The sequence below is a fragment of the Podarcis muralis genome, chromosome 9 (assembly GCF_964188315.1).
Source record: "Podarcis muralis chromosome 9, rPodMur119.hap1.1, whole genome shotgun sequence".
NCBI classification, from domain to species: Eukaryota; Metazoa; Chordata; class Lepidosauria; order Squamata; family Lacertidae; genus Podarcis; species Podarcis muralis.
The window spans coordinates 50,725,582-50,748,577 of NC_135663.1; the positions used below are offsets into that span (position 1 = coordinate 50,725,582).

The 22,996-nt window shown below is 39.2% G+C and overlaps 1 protein-coding gene across 6 annotated transcripts in view; it reads left to right on the top strand.

Annotated features, from left to right (window-relative positions):
- The window catches only part of TRAPPC11 (trafficking protein particle complex subunit 11), a 72,359-nt gene that overhangs the window by 8,426 nt on the left and 40,937 nt on the right, over window positions 1-22,996 (top strand). For 3 of the 6 annotated variants that reach the window (XR_013394251.1, XM_028744626.2, XM_077934224.1), the window contains exons 10-29: window positions 351-498; window positions 2,127-2,220; window positions 3,395-3,474; window positions 3,550-3,628; window positions 3,712-3,766; window positions 5,164-5,309; window positions 5,798-5,859; window positions 5,949-6,081; window positions 6,889-7,019; window positions 7,918-8,070; window positions 8,708-8,895; window positions 9,719-9,867; window positions 10,897-11,018; window positions 11,503-11,622; window positions 12,846-12,911; window positions 13,000-13,156; window positions 13,761-13,872; window positions 15,711-15,802; window positions 16,848-16,981; window positions 18,536-18,703. Coding sequence is in view for 4 of the 6 variants with exons in the window: in XM_028744626.2 (XP_028600459.2) it covers window positions 351-498; window positions 2,127-2,220; window positions 3,395-3,474; window positions 3,550-3,628; window positions 3,712-3,766; window positions 5,164-5,309; window positions 5,798-5,859; window positions 5,949-6,081; window positions 6,889-7,019; window positions 7,918-8,070; window positions 8,708-8,895; window positions 9,719-9,867; window positions 10,897-11,018; window positions 11,503-11,622; window positions 12,846-12,911; window positions 13,000-13,156; window positions 13,761-13,872; window positions 15,711-15,802; window positions 16,848-16,981; window positions 18,536-18,703 (2,389 nt within the window). In the remaining 2 variants the exon portion in view is untranslated. Of the gene's footprint in view, window positions 1-350; window positions 499-2,126; window positions 2,221-3,394; window positions 3,475-3,549; window positions 3,629-3,711; window positions 3,767-5,163; window positions 5,310-5,797; window positions 5,860-5,948; window positions 6,082-6,888; window positions 7,020-7,917; window positions 8,071-8,707; window positions 8,896-9,718; window positions 9,868-10,896; window positions 11,019-11,502; window positions 11,623-12,845; window positions 12,912-12,999; window positions 13,157-13,760; window positions 13,873-15,710; window positions 15,803-16,234; window positions 16,398-16,847; window positions 16,982-18,535; window positions 18,704-21,102; window positions 22,404-22,996 lie in introns of those variants that run through there. The other 3 variants (XM_028744625.2, XM_077934223.1, XR_003708318.2) reach the window with 2 other exon arrangements.

The window sequence follows — 22,996 nt, forward strand, 5'->3', positions numbered from 1 at the left end:
AATTCTGATTTTATTTTTTGGCCCAGTGGGATCATTAGAAGGTTTGAAACAAATATAGAAATCATGAGAGTTGAGACATGTAGTGATATATTTGGTGGGTTCCTTTATTTTAAAATTATTTTGGTTTGAGGCAAACGATGCCCTGAGTTTTCAGACTTTCTATTTCTCATGGCTATATAGGAAAGTTTTGGATTCTTTCCTTAAATTAAGATTCTTGGGGTCCTGGAAAGAGGTCAGGATTTTGTGTGGCCCATGAGTTAGTTTCCTGTTGCTACTCTGCTTAATCCTTCTGAAAAATCTGAAGTTCTGCAGATGTGTGTGTGATTTTTCCCCCTTTTTGTTTTAAACAGATTCCAAGCTTTTGGAGATTTGTTCGATGAAGCTATTAAACTAGGACTGACAGCTATTCAAACTCAGAATCCTGGTTTCTATTACCAGCAGGCAGCATACTATGCACAAGAACGGAAGCAATTGGCCAATAGTCTCTGTAATCATGAGGTGAGATAGGCTGCCTTACATTTGTTTACACTCCTTTGTGAGACCATATTCTTACAAGGTTTTCTGCAAGAAGTGACTATAGCTTTTAGGGTTTTTAAAAAAATACTTCTAGATAGCTGTGCTGACTCATTTGTGTGAATGGTGTTACCATGCACTGATCAGTTGTGTGCAAAAAGCTGATTCCTGTTCATTCCTGTGTGTGATTCCAGTGCAGCAAAGAATCCACATGGGCTGCTATAAAACCATACCTGCGGCACGTAGGTTATAAAAATTAACCAAAAGTAAGGCTGAAAACAGAACTTATTTTGCTTTCTCAGTGAATTTCAGGTAAAGGTAACATGAATAATAAGATTTTTGGGTTAGCAAGTTGGTATTTTTAAACTAATGAGTCCACACTCAGAGTCATAAACTTGTAGAATTGGATCACTAGGATCACCTAGTCCAACCCCCTGTAATTCAGGAATCTTTTGCCCAACGTTGGGGTTCAAAAGTCTTATGCTCTCCTGACTGAGGTATCTCAGATCCTGTAATCTCTTCTATAAGCTTACTTTTATAAACCCATAACTTTTGGTCAAGAGATTTATGGTATATATTTACTTATATACATATATACACACAGAGATTTTAAAAAACTTGGTTTGTGTATGACAAATGCATGTGTTGTACAATCTAAATAATGCACACCTTTTAGAATCCTAGTGTATGTCGGCACTCTTACTCAGTTATAGGTTTCTAGGCAACTTTATTTGGGCACAGACTCTAATGATAGGTCATGCTGCATTAATATGATAAAGGTAAAGGGACTCTTGACCATTAGGTCCAGTTGTGGCCGACTCTGGGGTTGCAGCTCTCATCTCGCTTTATTGGCCGAGGGAGCCGACGTACAGCTTCCGGGTCATGTGGCCAGCATGACTAAGCTGCTTCTGGCGAACCAGAGCAGCGCACGGAAATGCTGTTTACCTTTCCACCGGAGCAGTACCTATTTATCTACTTGCACTTTGATGTGCTTTCAAACTGCTAGGTTGGCAGGAGCAGCGGGAGCTCACCCCATCGCGGGGATTCGAACCACCAGCCTTCTGATTGGCAAGTTCTAGGCTCTGTGGTTTAACCCACAGCGCCACCCACATCCCTTATTAATATGATAGAATGCCCATAAATGTTCATTTAAAAGTATGTGAAAAAAAATAAAAAAGAACTTTAAATAGCAGTGCTGTAGTCTTCAAACATAATCCAGAACTCTGGGGGTGTTCAGGTCTCCCACTATTAGTTAGATCATGCAAAACATAAACATATTTACTCCTCTAATAGTTAGCTCTACAGAAGCCATAATTAAGTGTGTGTGCACGCATGCACAGTCCTGTGTCCAAATATATGTGCATAGATTGAATTCAAGAGTCTTAAGCAGGTATATGTAGGTTCAGTGTAGTTCCTTTATGTACCAATAAGCATTTTTCTGTTTCCATCCTCTGTGCCAAATCAGGTTTGGATGTGGTTTTGCTTCTTTTATAATCACATACATTTTGGAAGTCTTTCCCTCCCCACCCCCAGCATTGGGTTGTGTATTTTATTATCACACTGTGTCATAACCTTTAACATTATAGTTAAGGCTCTCTTTGCTTAATTTGCAGTCTTCCGTAATATATCCCAATCCAGATCCACTGGAAACTCAAACTGGAATGCTTGACTTCTACGGACAAAGACCATGGAGGCAGGGAATACTAAGTAAATATCTTTTTCAATTTCTTGCCTACAGAACATAAACAAAAAGCAATCTTAGTTAACAATCATTTATCCTGATGTGTGTATATTTCAAATTGTGTTCCTGAGAGCCTTATATATCCTGCCAAGCGTATTGGGGAAACTTCCATGACAGGAGTAAGGAACCTGTTACTCCCCAGGTGATGTTGGTTCATTCACCATTCTGGCTGCTACTGCTGGAAATCATAGTCCAACCACATCTGGAGGGTGGCAGGTTTTCTATCTCTGCACTATGAGAAGACTGGTAATGCTAGCTGAGCTCCTCTGACTGACAGCTTCCCTGCTGCTACTGATCTTATCTTTCAGTGCCCAGGTGTGTATCTGCAGCTCATCCAGGGGAGTGATAAAGCCCAACAGACTTAACCTATGTCTCAAGTGAATCAAATATGGCCTAAGAGATATCCTATATACTGCAATACATGACAGACATGATGAAGTTCATCAAGAGGCATATCAGTTCAGGAATGGTTCCACAGAGTAGTAACGTGTTCCGTGGAAGCTTGTACTGTAATAAATTGGTTAATCTTTAAAGTGGCACAAGACTAGAGGAAACAGACGGGCTTGTATATTTCTGTTCACGTGGAGATCTACTACCTCTGTTGAAATGAATGAGGAAGCCTATGTTTGTTAGAGCCCATACAGAGATTTGGAACGGGATGACAGTGAACTAAGCCTGTGGTTTTAAACATTCCATTCAGAGGCTTAGAATGAGTTTACCAGATAAATGCAAACCCTCTCATTGTGAGATATAAGGCTTGTGTCATTATTAATAGCCTCTATAATAGCAAAAATCAAATAAGTGTTGCCTTTCTGGAATCATTCCTGTTATGGGCTGTTGCCAAGAAACCACAGATTGTGAGGTTTTGGCTTTGTTGCTCAGAGCAGTAATTTTCCTAGTAGGCTGACTTAGACCATAGCACTTAAAGGTGCTTTAGTTTTTAGTATGTTTAATTATTTCAGCCTATCTTTTAAAACAGTCTACTTAAAAGAACAAAGAATACACCTGAGTTCTAAAACATTCCTTCTCCTAAGATACAGAGCAGTGTTTAGAATCTGAACATTCTTGAACTAGATCTAGGCTTGTAACAAAAGAATGTACAGTAGTTCATTAAGATGGATTTTTCATTGTCATATGCAGGCTTTGATCTCAATGATCCCGAAAAAGAGAAAGTGGGAATTTTGGCGCTGCAACTGAAAGAGAGGAAGGTTCTTCACTCTGTAAGTCACATTTCAATAGTATTTGTAGTTTGTCATTGTAAGGGCAAATATAACTTTAACAATACTTTTTATTAGGAGCTAATAATCACCTTGCTGAGTAATGCAGTTGCCCAATTCAAGAAGTACAAATGTCCAAGAATGAAAAGTCACTTGAGTAAGTATAATATTCCTAACTAATGTTTAATAAAACACATTTTACAGTTTTTAATACTGTAAATAATATAATGTTCTTTTCAGTGGTTCAGATGGGTGAAGAGTATTACGATACTAAAGATTACACCAAAGCTTTGAAGTAAGTATGATTTTTATAAATGCCACTGCATGATTTTAGGTATTTATTTTTAATTTTTGTTTAGTAATTTAAGTGAAAATTGGAAAACTTTTTTCAGCAGTGTATAGAAGAGGGTTGTGAACAGGTCAATTTGAAAGTTATTGAGCGTGAATCTATCATAAATTGTAACAGGACAGGTTATCCTGGCATAGCTTCAGTGAGTTCATATATTGCAGGTGGTATGCAACTAGACAGTTCCACTAGCACAAGGACTTTTGCCTGTGCAGCAGAACTTTCTCTTTCCTCTGTGTGCCTCTTAAATCTATTTGGGGGGTTTCTCAAACTCTCTGTAGATTTAGGGGGCATGTGGGGAGAGGAGAGGGAGGGAAAGTTCTGTTGCACAGTCAAAAGTCCTTCTGCTAGTAAACTGTTTATCTGGATACCACCCTGTGGCTATAATTCAATATGTAGAAATGTAATAGCTGATAAATTCTGTATTTTTTATAACTGTGTCTAGAGGAAATAACTTGGAAATCTGAAGGTATATAGGGGAAATACTCAGTTTCTAAAAATGCATTAATGTAATGACAGTACTAACCAAATTTGCTATTTTCATAGTGGCTTTCCCTAGGACACGTGTTTTTATTGCCTTAAATCAGTAGAGTGCTACTGAGTTGCAAATATTTTGTGACTGATATTTCAGTAACAATATTTGTCAAGTAAATTATTGAATTTCTTTTTGAGTACAGCATTTAATCCTTGTTGAAGGTGAAATCCTAGGGTGGAATGTTTTAGAATTCAGCAACAGCCCTCTTTTATCAGCATCTCTTGAGATACACCAGCAGGAAGTCAGAAATATATCAATAGAATGGCCTACTGATGTATCATACCTAACTGCCAGAAAACACTGTTAGAGCAGGAAGAAAAATAGAGCATTGCTAGGGGAGAAATAGACTGATGCCATAGTCTGCACCCTCTCAGATACTGCTCCTAGACATTGCACTGCCATGATGGGTTTATTTCCCCTATGCAGGGCTCACGTATCTTTGACATGCTCCCCTGTGGTTAGTCTGTGCCGGCAGTTTTTCCATGGAGGAGTAACCAATGGGATTTCTCCATTCTGTGCTCAGCTTAATATTTCAGTTCAGCTATTAGAACAAACCTCCAAGTTACTTTGGCGGCATGTAAAATTAACCTTATGTACTACTAGTTTTGTTTGCTAAGCGGAAGTCAAAGATGTGAAATCAGATCCCAGTTGTCATAGGGAACTGAAAATGTTCAGATTAATTTCCCCCCCAGGAAACTCACATCACAAAGCTTATTTGATCAGGTGCATCATCTATTTGGCTTCTGTGTTATTTTTATATGAACTGTCAGATTCGTTTGCTTAGTTAAATTCTCTTTTAACCCTTTTACAGGCTGCTAGATTATGTTTTATGTGACTATCGTAGTGAAGGATGGTGGACTCTTCTTACTTCTATACTGACCACAGCTCTTAAATGTTCCTATCTCATGGCACAAATAAAAGATTACCTTACATACTCATTGGAGCTGCTGGGAAGGGGTAAGGAAGTGCACTTCATTTCTGTCTTCTTCTTTTTAACTATTTTGATTTGAATGTTTATTAGTGCAAACATGGGCAGATGAAAGGCATTTGTGGTGTATGGAACAGCCCTACCTAAAAGGGTTGTTGTATCTTTAAGAGACCCCTTCTTCGTGGTTTTGCTTCAAATGTGGTTAGACAATCTAGGGCCAAGGAGTTCTATGTTCAAATCCAGACTAAGAAATTCCCTGCGTTACCTTGGACTGTTCAATATATGCAACAAATATGTTGAACCTTCTTTGGAGCTGGTTGCAAGAACTAGACCTTGATTTTGAGTATGAAGATGGATGGGGAATGTTAAAAGCATTTGCAGGTATTTCAGGCAGTAACTCTTCATTATAAATTGAAGGTGGGATATAATAATAATAATAATAATAATAATAATAATAATAATAATAATAATAATAATAATTCCTTTTTTCCTAATTCTTTTTTGTATTTTCCATCAGCGTCTACTTTGAAAGAAGATCAAAAATCTCGGATAGAAAAGAATCTGATCAAAGTTCTCATGGTCAGTAGGTAGAATCCAACTTCTCTGAGAAAGTCTCCAAAAATGTAAATGTTTTACATATAGAACTGACATTCTTGTTTTGGATTCAGAATGAGAATCCAGATCCAGAACCTGAATGTGATACTGCTTCTGTGAAAGCTGCCCAGAAGTTGTGGACTGACCGAGTTTCTCTGGCAGGAAGTAATATCTTTACAATAGAAGTGCAAGACTTTATTCCGTTTGGTATGTATCAAAGCTATTGAAAATAAAAAAATAATGTTTTGTGCACCTGTTGGAAAAATGAAAGTGCACACTTCAGTTCTGTAAACATCCATATTTCATTTCTGAAAGTTATATTTTTGATAGTTTACAGATTTTGCTATATTTGAAAGTAGGGACTTGATATAGTACATTGATATATTTATGCAGAAATCTGCACTAAAAAGTTGAGCATATACACTTTAGATCTCAGGGGAAAATTTCAACTGCAAAATGTTTGTGTGGTTGTATGTCACGTTCATTCCAGTTGCCACAGGGAACTGCATCAAATCGTTTTTAAAAATCACACAGACGCATAGCACACACAAAAAACTTGCACCTTGTCATAAATTTTGCAGGCTTCATCTCATCAGAATGATTACTATGCCTGTAAATTTAATCCAATACTGCTAAAAAGAAACTTGAGTTAAAGGCATTTTCCTATTGTAGTCAAGGAAGAATCTATCCAATGCTTTGGGAAATATGGCGGTGTGAACCTCCACTTTGAATTCATGGTGAAACATGAAGTTGGGCTGAGCTGAGGCATATTCTATTTTTTCTGTGCACACCCTAATATATAATGGATATATTATGATACATCTTGTTTGTACTTGATTGAAGATAAGTGAAGGGAGTAGAAAATCAGAAGAAGCTCTGCCTACAGCTAGGGCAAGAAAGAAAAGAAGACCCCACTTAACTGAACTACCATTGGTCTTCTGTGAAATATGACAGTCATACTTAATACTGTGTTTCTTGTCTTTTTTCTTCTTTTTTCTTTGCTCCAAACTCTAGTCCAGTGCAAAGCCAAGTTTCTTGCTCCAAGTTTTCATGTTGATACACCAGTTCAGTTTGACATATGCTTGAAAGCTGATTGTCCACATCCTATCCGGTTTTCTAAGCTGTGTGTTAGCTTCAACAATCAGGTAATTAAAAAAACAACAAAACTTGCTTTGCTTTTGAGGAAGGTTAATACCTTCTTGATAGGCAGTGGATAAGATTCTCTGCTAACCATTTTAATACTACAATATGTCAGTACTTCCTTTACCACTTAATTTTTTTCTTTTTTAGAATCTGCATCTTTATTTCTGTATAGGTAGTGATCTCTGTAAGTACAGAACTGATTTAATGGTGGTTCCAACAATATCAGGAAGGCACCGTGTTGGCTATCCCAAGTAACCAGTTAAACTACTTGCAGTGCAATCCTGTTTCTCTGTACTTCGAAGTTCACTGGGATGTACCCTCTAGTACCTAGGATTGCTGTATAAATTACAAATCTTTCCTTGAACTTTTCTCATCCAGTGCTTTGGGAAATATGGTGGTATGAACCTCCACTTTGAATTCAGCTTCAAAATGCTATTGATAGTTCTTTTTCAACATATAGTCGTACCTTGGTTTTTGAGCAGCTTAGTTCTCAAACGTTTTGGCTCCTGAACACTGCAAACCTGGAAGTGAGTGTTCTGGTTTGTGAACTATTTTTAGAAGCCGAACCTCCGACGCAGCTTCCACGGTTTCCAGTTAGCTGCAGGAACTTCCTGCAGCCAATCAGAAGCTGTGCTTTGGTTTTCAAACATTTTGAAAGTCGAACATACTACCAGAATGGACTCCGTTCAACTTCCAAGGTACGACTGTATACATTTATCTGTGAGTATTTTCTGTTGCTGCTTTGACATGAAGTGCATAGTATGTGTAACTTTTATTTAGCTCTAAAAGGGTTGGGGGGGGGGCAAAACAGTAATCCCAGCAAATGAGATTTGGTATAATATTCTACTCTTGTAGTGATGCTATTTTTGAAAACCTGCCCACTTTTTTCTTTGGCTATAGGAATACAACCAATATTGTGTGGTAGAAGAAGCCTATCAAAAAAGTGACATGGAACCACCCAGCCAGGGGACATTGTGTCTTATCCCTAGTAAGACAAAGAAGTTCACTTTCAAATTTGTGGCAAAGACTGAAGATGTGGGAAAGAAGATTGAGGTAATCCCTTAACTAATATTCAAAACAATACATTAAAAAGCTCAGTGACAGGTTGATTATAGCTCAGGAGTTTGTTAACACTAACAGACTAATCCAAGGGAGTACTGTTTTAACAAACAGGAGATAGAATTAGATGCCCAAGGCCTTTGCACTAGTAGAACATTTTGAGCTGTGCTGCAGCACTGCACCAGATGGGACTCTGCAGGGCATTGCATTATTCAGAAGGCCAAAATTGCAGCATTGGTAGAAAGGGGACATGGCAGACTTGAAGTATTTTCTAGAAAACCTAGGAATCCTAACATCACAATCCTGTGCACATATAGATTGTAGTGGGACAAGTCCTTTTGAATTGACTTCTGAACAAAGTTTCCAGTAAAGGTGGCATATATTGAAAATAGATCCACACATAACTGTAAAATTCTGATGCTGGAGATTTTTATGTCCAAAGGGGCAGGGTGATTTATGCACAGACAGTTCAGAATATTGATTTGCCCCAGCATAATTTCATAGAGAAGGAGGTGGCACTGGTAATGTGAATTTTATATTAGTATGGTTCTGGGTGAATATTGTATGTGTCATGGCATAAGTTACATGGACTGGAGTGGAAAAGTCCCAGTGGTATTTGTCTCTCTTCCAGATCACATCAGTGGATTTGATTCTGGGTGGTGAGAACGGCCGGTGTTTGATTTTGAACTGGCATGGAGGAGGGGGAGATGCTGCTTCTTCTCAAGAAGCATTGCTTGCAGCTCGTTCCTTCAAAAGGCGACCTAAACTTCCAGATAATGAGGTTCATTGGGATAGCCTTGCAGTTCAGACGAGCACCATGTAAGTGGGAATCGGCATGTGCAGTGGCAAATGTTTAATGGATACATAGAATGGTCTGGTGTCTTAGAGGGAGTGTGTGTGTGTGTATAAGGTAAAGGTAAAGGGACCCCTGACCATTAGGTCCATTCGTGGCCGACTCTGGGGTTGCGGCACTCATCTCACTTTACTGTCCAAGGGATCTGGCGTACAGCTTCCGGGTCATGTGGCCAGCATGACTAAGCCACTTCTGGCGAACCAGAGCAGTGCACGGAAACGCTGTTTACCTTCCTGCCGGAGTGGTACCTATTTATCTACTTGCACTTTGACGTGCTTTCGAACTGCTAGGTGGGCAGGAGCAGGGACCGAGCAATGGGAGCTCACCCCGTTACGGGGATTCGAACCGCCGACCTTCTGATCAGCAAGTCCTAGGTTCTGTGGTTTAACCCACAGCACCACCCGCATCCCGTGTGTGTGTGTGTGTGTGTGTGTATGTAAACTAGAAAAATGCCGAGTTTCCCTCTCTTCCCATTTGTAAAATGGAAATGGTGGTAATGAAAATAGTATAGAGAAGTGCCTGAGTATGTGTTGTGCTGGGCAGCTAATAGTAGTGCATTTAGCATTAGTGCACATTTGTGACATTGCAGAAGTATGTGGCGAGAAGAGAGGATATGAGGGGATTTGAAAGGCATGTGGAACAAAACTCAACTGTTTGCCTTGCATAGAATGCTGCTGCTGTGGTGCAAGCAGAGGCTTGTGCTGCGGCAGCTAGAGGAGCGGATAAGACCAGGACGTAAGAATGTTGAGAGGTAGCAGGCAGTTGATCTTTCTCTTGTTTTTATTAAAGGGTCATTTCCAGAGTGCCAAATATTTCTGTACAGCTAAGTCACGAACCTCCTGCCCTGACAAACGAAATGTACTGTTTGGTTGTGACAATTCAGTCACACGAGAAGACTGTTGCCAAAGATGTAAAGCTCACAGCAGGCTTAAAACCAGGTATTTGTTACGTGCCGTGGTACTTGCTCACTTTTCCTATAGAGAGTGATGGATTTATTATGGAAAGGATTAAATCACTTCTTTCTCCTGTACTGTTATGACAAATAAATAGCTATAGACAATTTGGATTGGTGCTGGAAGACAACCAAACACAGGTCTTTTTCAGCAAGCTGACTTCAAAGTGTAACTTAAGAAGCTTTCAGCAAACAATTGTTAATCTTAACCACAGTTTAGGATTCAGATGTAATGCTAAAATAGGATTAATCTAAAATGGAAGCAGAAGTTTCCATCGTCCTTGTAGTCTTTTTTTTTTTTTTAAAGATATTTATTGAAATTTTCAAAAAAATCCAGAAAAAAGAAAAAAGAAATTAAAAACACTCAACATTTACAATCCTTATTTTCAATAACCTATTTCCACGACTTCCCCACGCCTCCCCTTCTTGTATTCCATTTCCAATTGTTAGTTCAACAAGTTCTTGTCCCCAATTTTTAACCTTATTATATTTAGTTCATTATTATATTTAATTCATTTTATGTATCCAATTTTACCTTATATACATCAGTCTTTATACGTCAATACTCCTTCTTAAAACCTTTTTCTAAGGTCGACCCAAATTCCCTTCCACGAATTCCCCATTTTTATACTAATAGCAAAACAAAATAGAAAGAATCAGAATATAATTGTACACCCTTTGGATTCCCAAACCCCACCCCCCCTTTCCCGGTTTCGATCCCCAACCAATGTCCATCAGTCTATCTGCTATCAGCCTGGAGCATCGTCCTTGTAGTCTTGCTGGGAGGTGGGTTTGCGACAGGATGTTCAAGCTGAAGGTTCACAAATCAGCTCCACGACAATCTTTTATGTGAACTTGGCCAATGTGGTTCTGAAGAACTTAACTTTGCATAAGATCAGTGCTGCGTAAAGTTCATATTGACTGCAATTTTGTAATACAAGTAACTTAAAATCTTTCCTAGTTGTTGCTATTGTAAACCTAAGAAATATGACAATCTACTACCCCCTTATTTTAGGCCAAGATGCAAACCTGACTCAAAAAACTCATGTGACTCTAAATGGAACAGAAATGTGTGATGATTCCTATCCTGCTTTACTTACTGATATCCCTGTAGGAGACTTGCAACCAGGTGAAAAGGTAAATATGTCAGTGTAACAAGTATTATAAGTATTAAAAAGCAGTGATGGAATTATGTTGCACATGAGTACCTCTGAGATACAGGCCCCAATCCAAAGAAGATTGATTACAGTTCAATTCCCTTTTCACTCCAATAGAAGTTCAGGATTATGATATTTCTTTGGATCTGTGCCACGATACATATGGGACAGTAAGGAGGGAAACTCTTTCAGAATTCAGAATTTGCTCAAGAATTATATTTGCACACAGTACAAACCACAACCACTTGTTTTTCCAAAGTAAAACACGAAGCAACCTAGGAACACAAAATGTTTCTCTTGGTTTCATATGCACACATAGTTGAGATAGTCCTAGAAATGTTTTTGAATGTGATGATGCTTTAAAATAAGACTTCTGCATATTGTACTTAGAGGTCTTTGGTATTTGTTTTGTCTAATCGCTTTTTCTCCCTCCCTCCCTCTTTCTCCCCCTGATTGTTGTAAAGCTGGAGAAGACCTTATATATTCACTGTGGAACAGTTGGTGCTAGGATGTTTCTTGTATATGTTTCCTACCTAGTGAGTGCGACCATTGAGGGAAAAGAGATTATCTGCAAATGTCACAGGGTATGTTGGACTGGTTGGCAGTTGGTTTTTTCTTAGATTCTCCAAGTGTATCCTTGTGCGCATGACTAGCTAAAGTCTAGGGTTTCCTAAGCATGCAGACTACATGCATAAGTTCTATTGGAATCCATTATGCATGGATGGTTCGACAAATGTATTCTTTTTAATTCTTATTTTTTTGTTTCTGTTGTTTTTATTACAGCATCAATAAACTGAAATGAAGTAGGACATTATAAATGTATAAACAGTATCATGAAATGGAATATGTTTATAATATATAAATAAAGATAAATTGGCTTTTTTATAATGTGGTCAACCAGAAATGCATATTAAGAGAGACGTTTCTTCATTATCCACTGTGATAAGCTTGGCTATCAGTGATAAAAGTAGTCATTCCTCTGACAAGATGGTCAGAGGAAGAATGGGTGTACCATTCTATAACTGAAAGAAGGCAAACTTAAGAGGTGTCAGGAAATAGCTAGGATGGTGAACACCCAGGTCCTCAACATGCAACAGTCTCCTTCAACTCAAGAGAATGTTTATATCCATCTAGCGCTAGTCTGCACACCTAGTAACCAACTAAGCTGAATGTAGCCGCATGTGTCCCTCAACTTTTGCATTCTGGCAGGCAGCGAAAGTGTATTGAGCCGCTAATCAGCTGCTGTGCCTGAGTTCAGCTTAGTGAGTGATGACTTGTGCAGACCTGAGCATAATTGGGAGGGAGGGCCCAAGGTGCCAAATGAGTCTGGTGCTGAAATAATAGGACCAGTGGGATGAAAGACTATAATTGGCTTTAATAATGTGTGTTTTAAGAATGCAACTAATTTGAGACAGTAGTTACTAGTATTGACCATGCCTCTTTTTTTGGTAAAAAGTAAGATGCTGGTACTCGTTATCTTGATAAATGTGTCATTGGTGCTAGCACATGATGGCTTCCAGGGTTAACGAAAAAAGAGGTGGTGGTGCTGTGTACTGGTCAGTACCATTTTACACACACACACACTCTCTCTCTCTCTCTCTCTCTCTCTCTCAGTATGGATAAGATCAAACTATATTTGGAAATTTTTCCTTCTCTGATATAGGAGGAGGTTTTTTAGAGTACCTATAGATGGAGGAGTTACTGTTTGCATGAGTTGCAGAGGAATGATAAAGCTTTTGCTACTTTTTGGATGTTGGGCCATGAAAATCGAAACTGGAGGATGATTTAGGGCTTCTCTTTTATGCAGGATGAAACAGTTACTGTGGAGACGGTATTTCCATTTGAGGTAGCTGTTAAGTTTGTCTCAGCTAAGGTACGTTACTAAAACCTGATTGAAAACATTGCCTGGACAGACAGTATGAACAATAAAATGACCCACCTTTTGTTTCTCTTCCTGCCAGTTTGAGCATTTAGATAAAGTATTTTTGGACATCCCATTTTTGTTGATGACAGACATCCTCAGTGCTTCTCCTTGGGCCCTCACTATTGTAACCAGCCAGCTGCAGCTTTCTCCTTCCATGATGCCTGTGGATCATCTAGAATCTTATGTGGAGAATGGTGAGAACCTTCCTGTGTATTCTTAAGCACCCTTCTGGGATGTTGTTTCGGAAGAAATCCATTGATTGTTACTGCATTACACCAGGCATACAGTATGTGTTTTTATTTTATTTAAATAGGGTTATTTTGACTTATATTGCATAGAATTAGTAAGCTTTTCTCAAAAAGCAAAACCTGGAGATTAATTTGACTCCCTTGCAAATGTACTCTTTCTGCATTTCCTCCACCACAATCAACATTTTGTCATAGTTGCTACACAGTGAAATGTCTGCACTTTTACAATAAAGTAACTTTGCAGAGATGGTGAAGGCCCACCAAGTCCTGTTTGACTCTGGAGATATTTGATTAAATATAAGCCTATCTTTTGTCATTAAATGACTGCTCCTTCTGTCTTTATGTGATTTGGTTCCTCTGCTTTTTGCTGGGGAACAGGAAAAAGTGAAACAGTGTTCTGTACTGTGCATATGCTTGTGTTCTTTATAGTCTTCATATATTAATGTTTGCTACACTTACTTGTATGTAAATATAGAGTATGGTCATATAAAACATTCATAATGATTTCTGTATCTGAGAAACTTTAGACTGAACCTGACTTTTCTGATAGTTGTTTTACAGACAGGTGAAAGTGCTAGTGAATGTTTTTGCCTTCGTTGTCCATCACTTCCTACTGGTCAAAGTGGAGTGGCTACTGGAAGTTATGTAATTTCCTGGAAAAGGTAAATATTCCCATCTACCTCTTCAAATATCCCATAGGTTAGTCTTGTACAGTGATACCTTGGGTTAAGTACTTAATTCGTTCCGGAGGTCCGTTCTTAACCTGAAACTGTTCTTAACCTGAAGCATCACTTTAGCTAATGGGGCCTCCCACTGCTGACGCACTGCCGGAGCACGATTTCTGTTCTCATCCTGAAGCAAAGTTCTTAACCTGAGGTATTATTTCTGGGTTAGCGGAGTCTGTAACCTGAAGTGTATGTAACCTGAAGCTTATGTAACCTGAGGTACCACTGTATATTTCTTCCTTATTGATGAATATCAATAAGCATTATCACAGTTCAAGCCTTCTGGCATACAATTTGGGCATTAGCGAGAGAAGCCTTGGCTATCTAATATTGTATCTTTTAGCCAGATCCAACAGCAGTCCTTTAAAATAGCGGGGGTGAAATAGACTGTGGAAAAACATTCACACAGATACCCCAGGCAGAGGGCTGCTGAAGAAACCCATTCACACAAATTTTGAACACATGAATCTAGAGAGTTCAGATAAGGCAGATCAGCATTTCTCTGACTATTCAAGGCACACTCCCAGCTTGTTTTTTCATTATCAGCTCCTTAGTGAAACAAACAAAGCATTCAGGGAACCAGTTCTTTAGCAGAATGCAGTAGGAACAACTTTCATAATATATTGCTGAAAAGAAGAGCTTGGAGTGAATGTTGCCCAAGGCAGAATTTTGTCTGGAGTCTTAAGTTTACATTGTGGACTCTACTTTGTAATTTACCTGGGATGGGGGCTTGGAAAACTCTTCATCAGGTTTTGCTGGGCTTCTGAGGACCCACCTGGTGCCTTGAGGCCTCTGCAAAGGCTTTGGCCTGCCTGTCATGAATGGGGCTCTTCTCATTGCCCAGCCTGTTAGTGTGAGTAACTAACAGCATGCAGACCAAAGCTTGCATATACGCCTCATATGCTTATGTGCTGAATCTGTACCCATAACGCCAGGTGGCCATGAATGCTTCTGCTAGTGTGGTGAGGAGCCCACGGTGCAAACCTTCAGACCCAACACTTTAGAGGCTTCATGTAGCAGAGTTGTGGTTATGGATTCTAGCTACGCTGTAGTTTTAGGCAGAATCCAAATACTGGTTCTCAAATGGCTAAGTTGTTGAACAAATTGGCTCCCGAACGCCGCAAACCCGGAAGTAAGTGTTGTGGTTTGCAAACATTTTTGGGAAGCCAAATGTCCGATGTGGCTACCACTTGAGTGCAGGAAGCTCCTGCAGCCAATCAGAAGCCACGCTTTGTTTTTTGAATGGTTTCGGGAGTCAGAACAGATTAAGTTCGAGAACCAAGGTACCACTGTAGTATTTTATCAAATTCAGGAACATAGATCTTTCTGCAAAATTTATTTTATGTATTTCACTCATCCCTAAAATTTATGGCCATTGTATATTCTAAGTTCATATCTAGGTATTGCAACAACCTAAAAAAACCTAAAACAAGCAAAAAGAATTGCATTCAGTAGAAAGAGCTGTTGGCAAAATGAAAAACTGAAAAACAAGATCCCTATGCTTTTCTGTTCCCCTAACCATCTGCCCTTACTGTATTTTGGTGTTCATGTTTTATAACCTTTATCATTCTTCACAATACTTATCTTGACTTATTATGCAAAGCACTGAATTGTGCAAATCTGTTTTTGTCACCTAGATCCCTTTTTGTCCCATGCCTCTAATCATTTGATTTTCTTGTAACTCTTTCCTCTTATCTTTTAAATTGAAAATTAAGAAGTCATTTACTGCTGATTTTTTTGTAGCGTTATAATATTTATCTCTGTTTTTTTTAAAGGCGCACAGCTGAGAAGAGCATACCTGTTGTTAATACTGTGATCACACTCCCCCACGTTATTGCAGAAAGTATCCCACTCCATGTTAACGCAGGTAATGTAAATTTATGCATAAAGTCATACTCGACCTCAGATGCTCTCAATCTCAAACCGCAGTGCAAAATTAGATTCTAGTGTGTTGCAAAAGTGTTGCTTACTAACACAGTTTGTGGTCTTTTCCCCATTAAATGTTACGGACTGGGTTGGGTCCACTTTGTCATACTTGGATTAGATCCACTAAAATCAATGCAATTTAAGTTAGTCATAAGTCCTATTGATTTCAGTAGGTCTGCTCAAAGTATGACTAAGTTTATATCCAACCCTTTGTGCTGCCACAACTCACTCTAGTTTCTAAAATATAAGAGGCCAAAAAAAGATCACAGTTCACACAATTGATAGATGCAAATTCTGTTTGTCACCTGTTTCCATCTTAATAAAACTTCCATGAGAAAATGCACCATTTCTTGAACATCTCTTCTTTCCCCAGAAACATACAAAAGCAGACTGACTCCCAACCTGTCCAATGAGTGTGACAGGCTGAACATCCTGGGCTCAAATCTTTGCTAGGCCATGAAGCTGCTGGTGATATGGCGCATCTCACCCTAATTCAAGCAACCTCTCTTTGCCATTTCAAAGGCAGGATATAAAATGTAATAAATAAAAGTTTTTTTGCTAAGTTGTTCCATCATTTTGTATGTTTCTGGGGAAAGAAGTGATGCTCCATTCGTTTGTTACAGATGTGAATTTTCATAAAAGCAAAAGACACATAGGCTATTCTAGTTCCATTTTTTAAAAATCCAGACTGTAATGCACAACCTTCCCTTTTCACTTACTGCTGACAGATGGAATTTGCCTTGCAGCACTTCAGCAACTTAACAGTGTCTAAAAAGAGACTGGTATTTTCGTCAGTCCTACGTGAAGCTACAGTGTTTTCATGGTTACTCCTGTGTTTGGTAACTTTCAGTACATTTTAATCTTCTTGGTTTCTGAGGTGTATAACCCTAAATAGTGTTAATATATACTTGCAAAGTTGAGAAAGAAACAATAAATGCTATTTTTGCTGAAATACATGTAACTTCTGTTACACTTCCTTTCCAAAGATTTGCCCTCGTTTGGTCGAGTCAGAGAATCCTTACCTGTAAAATATCACCTGCAAAATAAGACAAATATTGTTCAAGATGTGGAAGTGTTAGTGGAACCCAGTGAAGCCTTCATGTTTTCTGGCCTTAAGCAGGTATGGGTTAGACTCCAAACTTAAAAGAAATATTTTGTTACAGTTGTGCGATATCGGGAAAAGCCTCTTGCACACCTTCAAGCTATTATCTGAGTCACACAAAGGATAAATTGATTGTCCTAAACATGTCCAATAGTGTTCTGAATATTGTGTCCGTTTGCAAAACTTAGAGGTGGAGAAACTGGGGAATAAAAACTACAAGATATCCTTGTTTGAGGGAAGAATAACTTTTTACATAAATCTGAAATATTAAGTTTGTATATACAGATATCTAGGTACCTAGGGGAACTTTGCATTTATCTATAATTGAGAGAGAAACTAGAGTAAAGAGAGGGTAGAGAAAGAAAAGACTGATGGTGGTAAGAGATAAATTGTATGGTTTATTATTACCTTAAACTGTATGCTCCCATTCATTACATGGGCTTGCTGATCAGAAGGTGAGCGGTTTGAATCTGTGCGCATAGGTGCCGACTCCATGGGGCCTGAGGGGGCCCGAGCCCCCTCAAAAATTCGTTTGGGGGGGCTCCGCCCCCCCAATAATTTAAGAAAATTATTAGTTATATTATGCTTTGTAAAATCACAAAATTATGTTGGTATTTTTTATTTCCTTGTTTGACGATAGTTACCTTTTAAAATACATTCAGTAATGAGTTAAAACAAAGCCACTCCCGATCTAGAGAGGGGGTGGGGTTGCGGGCTCTCGACCCATCAACAATCTCGCGGGGCTGGCGTCAGCACCGCGAGAAGCGGGGATTCCCCCTAGCTCATTAATATTCACCGCCCACGGCGGCAGCCAATCGGCTGCCGCAAAGGGCGGGCCCTCACAGGTTCACTTAAGGTCGGGGCAGCCCGGGGCTCGCCCCTTTCGTTCCCCCAGCAGCAGCGGTTTGGAGGTCTTGGGCCCCCCCAATATTTTTTATAAGTCGGTATGGGCCCCCCCCAATATTTTTTATAAGTCGGCGCCCCTGTCTGTGTGACAGGGTTAGCTCCTGTTGCTCTGTCCCAGTTTCTGTCAACCTAGCGGTTTGAAAGCATCCCAGTGCAAGTAGATAATAGATACTTTTGTGGTGTGAAGGTACAGTGTTTCGTGTGCTCTAGCAATTGTCACGGTGTTCCATTGCTCCAGAAGCGGTTTAGTCATGCTGGCCACATGACCTGGAAAGCTGACTGTGGACAAACACTGGCTCCCTTGGCCTAAAGCGAGATGAACGCCACACCCCGTAGTCACCTTTGACTGGACTTATCCATCCAGGGGTCCTTTACCTTTTCCATGGGGAACTCTGATACGGTTGTGTCTTCAGCAGCTGCCATTTAAGAAACAGACAACTTGTAACATTCATAAGATATACTTGAGCCTTTGCAAGTGCTGGTCAGGAGGGTTGAAATTACAAGGTTAAAGTTGAAAGAGCGAGGAGGTTGAGAAATTGAGTGGGAATAAAAAGAACATACTAATGATTAACTGTTTCAGACAAACGTTTAAATAAAATAGAAAGCCTAGATTGAGATCGTAATCCAAAAAAAGGACTGATTACAGACTTTGAACTGTGTTTTTAGATAAGATTGCGAATCCTTCCTGGTACCGAACAGGAAATGTTATACAACTTCTATCCTCTCATGGCTGGATATCAACAGCTGCCATCACTTAATATCAACCTGCTACGGTTTCCAAATTTCACCAACCAGCTGCTTAGAAGATTTATACCAACACACATATTTGTAAAGGTAAGATATAATAATGACATCAGTGCTGTTTAGAGCTCTTTCAGTACATGTGTCATGCTTAAAGACAGTTGAATATTAGGCTAGACTTTTCAAGTTGGCATAGCATCTACCCAGAAATTGCAAAATGTAAGAAGCAAATCTATAATTTGGAGTATAGTCAATTAGAAGGCTCTTGTTGACTGCATTTTGCAATAATTTAATTGGTATTCTGAGGAAATATTTCCTGTTAAGACTAGCTTACATCATTTTATGAGAGAACCAGAGTATCTATTCAGTCTGTAAAATGTGCTAAAGCTTTTGCCTGTAGTCTGATATCCAAATTAAAATTAGACAAACAATAGCTGCTATTTCGTATTATATTTCAGTACTTTGTAAGATGCTTAGTTGAAATAGTTTCAAGATAGAGTAAATATCTCTTTGGGTTATGAATTCACATGATGCTAAATCAAACTTGGAAATAACTGGAATTGAAAAGAGTCTAATATGAAGACAAAGCACCAATGGCTTCTTTGGCATTTGTTAAAAGTATTCATATGATAGTGGAATTATTAGGTTCAGTCATACCTCAGGTTGAATGCTCTTCGGGTTGAGCGCGTTTGAGTTGCGCTCCACGGCAACCCGGAAGTAACGGAGTGCGTTACTTCTGGGTTTCGCCGCTTGCGCATGCGCACACGCTCAAAATAACGTCAGACCTGCCATCGCTAGTTATGTTTGCTTCTAGATGTGAACGGGGCTCCGGAACGGATCCCGTTCGTATCTAGAGGTACCACTGTACTATGAAGTTGATTTTTCTCATAGCAAGAATTGGTCTACGTTAATTGAAATATTCAAACTCATTATGTTACTGTTACGCTGGTGGCTAGGAAGAGACATGTCCAGGCAGTGTTAGTGAAATTGTTGAAAAAATGTGATGTGCCTTTTGTGAACTACATTGTAAAAAAACCAACCTGATCCCCTCCCCTGTCATAGCTCTTCATTCTACTTGATTTGCATTACAGCAAAAAAGGATGGGTGTTTCCCATACATTCTGACAATCAATATACTATTGAGATGAACCACCTACACTTTTTGCCAGCTAGAGGCATAAGCCTGCTGCCTCTGGGAAAGAAGCTCTAAGCATGTGTAGCATCTTGAGCTGTACTTTCTTCTTGCCCATACTCTCATACATGGCAATATTAGTTTCTCTTCCTAAAAGAGGGTGGGGGGCTTCCTTAAGGGATACATTTCATCCCTTGAATAAATTGAGTCCCGGATTGTGTTAGACTTAATAATCCCTCAGCACTGAAATAATGTTAAAGATACTTGCCATTATAAGTATTGTAGTTGCTTAGATGTAATAAAATTGTGGTCTTAAATGCTAAAGAATTGTCATTTTAAAAGTTATACTTTTGTGCATTGTATCTATAGAGACTGTTGGAGCCAGTGACATCAGTTCAAAATTCATTCTAAGCTATTGCTACTAATGTTTTTGAAAACTAGGTGGAATTTTACAAATCTGAAAGAATGATAGGAGTCATCTTGCTCATGCTGTAAAGTTTCTAATTAAGTGGCATGTATTTATCATCTTTAAGAGTAACAAAATGCAGTATTGTTAGTCCCACAGAATGAGAGACATTAGATAAACATTTTTTATTAGTGGAGCAGCTTGCTGATGGAAATCCGAAAAAAGAGAAGGATGCTCAAAGTGCAGTTGGCATCTAATTATTGCCGCCTTCTGCCTGTGACTCTGCTGTAACTAACACATGTCCAAACTCCTTTTTGTTTGGATTAGAAGTGATCTAAGAAAATATGAAAAATCACTCTTACATTATTTCCACCAGTGAATGAATGTAATGCTCTTCACCATTATAGCCTGAACTTCATTGCTTCCTTGTAGCCAACGCCTAACAGTGTTTGTTTTAACAATCCTTCAGCGCTCACTAATCTCAATGGGACGTGCCTCCAATTAAATATTTTTAAGAGTGGAACCCTAGGCAACTTTCTCTACAATAAATATGCAGAGTTTCTAAGCAGCAGTTGCACGTGAAGAGGGCTGGGGGTACCGGGTTTGTTAGGATGAGGATGGGGCAAGGAGGCGGTGAGGTCAGCGAAGCTCTGGTTTGGTGGTGAAGAATGCCGCCACTGCAGGTCCAGAGCTCCTGAACCTCGCCACTGGCTTGTTCCAACCCCACCCCAATGAATCCCAACGTAGCTGCTAGGAGGAGGATGCCACTCTAGCTGCAGCTGCTTCTAAGTAATATTAGTCTGTGCCATGAATTGCAGTACAGTGGATTTACAGTTTGGGGCCGAGTAAATTCTAAAAAACAAGAAACCAATATTGGTATGTAGATTTGTACTGTACTGCTGTATACTTGTAGATTAAACTTAAATATTAAATCTGTTCTCTCTTCCTTCTAAAGCCACAGGGCCGTCAACCAGATGATGCTTCTATCGCTGCTGCGTAACTGTGGATTCATGCACTTAAGGGGGAGAGTTTTGCACATACTTTATAGAACTCTGCTTTTTCCAAACTAATTTTGCTCAGTCTACAAATGAAAAACTTAGGAGCCAAAACAACTGCTTAAAGTCTTAATTGAGTCTCTTTATGGACTTGATTCGAACAAATAATATATGAGGGAAAGTCAGTGTTCTAATTTTGCGTGTGCGGGTTTTTCTAAGTGTGCGGGTTTTTTCTTGGACTTCACTGAAATGGAAGTGCTATTTATTATGTATATGGAATATTTTGGCAATAGGAATGACGTTAACTTGGCTAAAAAGAAGAAGAAAATTTATTCTGCCTTCAGTAGCCAGTCTTTGAGGTGCAATGCCTGTGGTGTTTGCTATAATAACTGATTCCACCACTGGCCCTCGATTTCTATAGCATTTAAGTCTCACTTGCTTTTAGAACCTCCTTTTTGTGCCCTTCTATGTTTCGAGTAAAGAACAGGATTCACTTCATATGCTTATTGTCTTCTTAGGCACTAGCTACTTGATGCATGATTGATAATTTGAAGTATTCCATGAATAAGTGTCATTTTGTGCTTGCATCTGGTGATAATTGAGAGTTGCTGGCTATTAGTAGTGCTGTGCAAACTGCTGGGAAGCTGTTTTGGGGGCCTTTTCTCATGAAGAGGCAATGATACCAGTATTGAGAAGCTGATAGTTCCTAATGGCAACTTTGCCACTGAACAACCCTTGGCTTTTTCAAGCAGGTCTTCAGCATCCTTTGACAGTCATTTACTATGGGAGAAGAGAAACCCTAAATACCACAATACTACAAAATGATATGGCTGGATTTTGTTATCAAGTAGCCAAATGCATCTTAAATGCTTGGCCAACCTTGCAAAACTATCCTATTGCTATGGTAGGCCTTTTGGGAGAAGCTGAAACATTTGGCTCATGTGTGAAGCCATATGCTTAATTTTAGCAGTTCAGAGCCAGGTCTGCTACCATGGACTGGCTTAAAAATGCTTTCTACTGTAAACTCTAGTTGCTAACTGGAAGCCATTTTGTGGGAAAAGGCCATTACACTGCAGCAATATCCAGTCTTCAGACTTTTATCCAGTCAATCTCTATCAAGGTTAACTGTCCATGCAGAATGTCAATTAGTTAACAGAAATTCATCCTATCAATGTTCATGTGAGCCGGTCACAGTAAATCATGTAAATAAAAGTGTTTCATGATTTTTTTCATTGTTCAATAAATTAATTTAAGCTTTGGCTTTTGGATCTCATAGTGTGTCTCCTTTTGGATCTAAAGGAAGATCAGAGCCCAGGGTACAATGTGAGCTAACAATGTGAGCTGGGAAATTTCCTCGTTCAAATATCTCCTCCGCCATGAACTTGCTAGGTTGCCTTAAGCAAGCTGCTTTTTTTCTCAGCTTCAGTCCCTTCATCTGCAATATGAGGATAACAACTGGCTTAATTTCCAGGTCTGTTGACAATTGCTGGCATAACATAGGCAATGCACTTCAGAATGCGATCTAAGCACCAGGTAGTGCTATCCTGAATTTTTACAGCAATTTCTGAGACGAATAGTGTCTTTATGGTATGATACAGGTTTAGGAAATAATATTTTTAAATGGCATAAATGTCATCCGTAGCAGGTTTACACCTGTAACCTACTTTGGAGGTTTCCAAAGTAGCATTTGGCATTATTGTAGCTGTCTTTGTACTAATAAAAGGGTCACCCATGTGGTAGTATTGATGACCAACCCAATGTCAAAAAGTATACTTCCTCACCTTCAAACACCTAGTGGAGGTGGATATGTCTTCATCTTCCTCCTAAAGGAATCTAAGACCATGGCAAGATCTG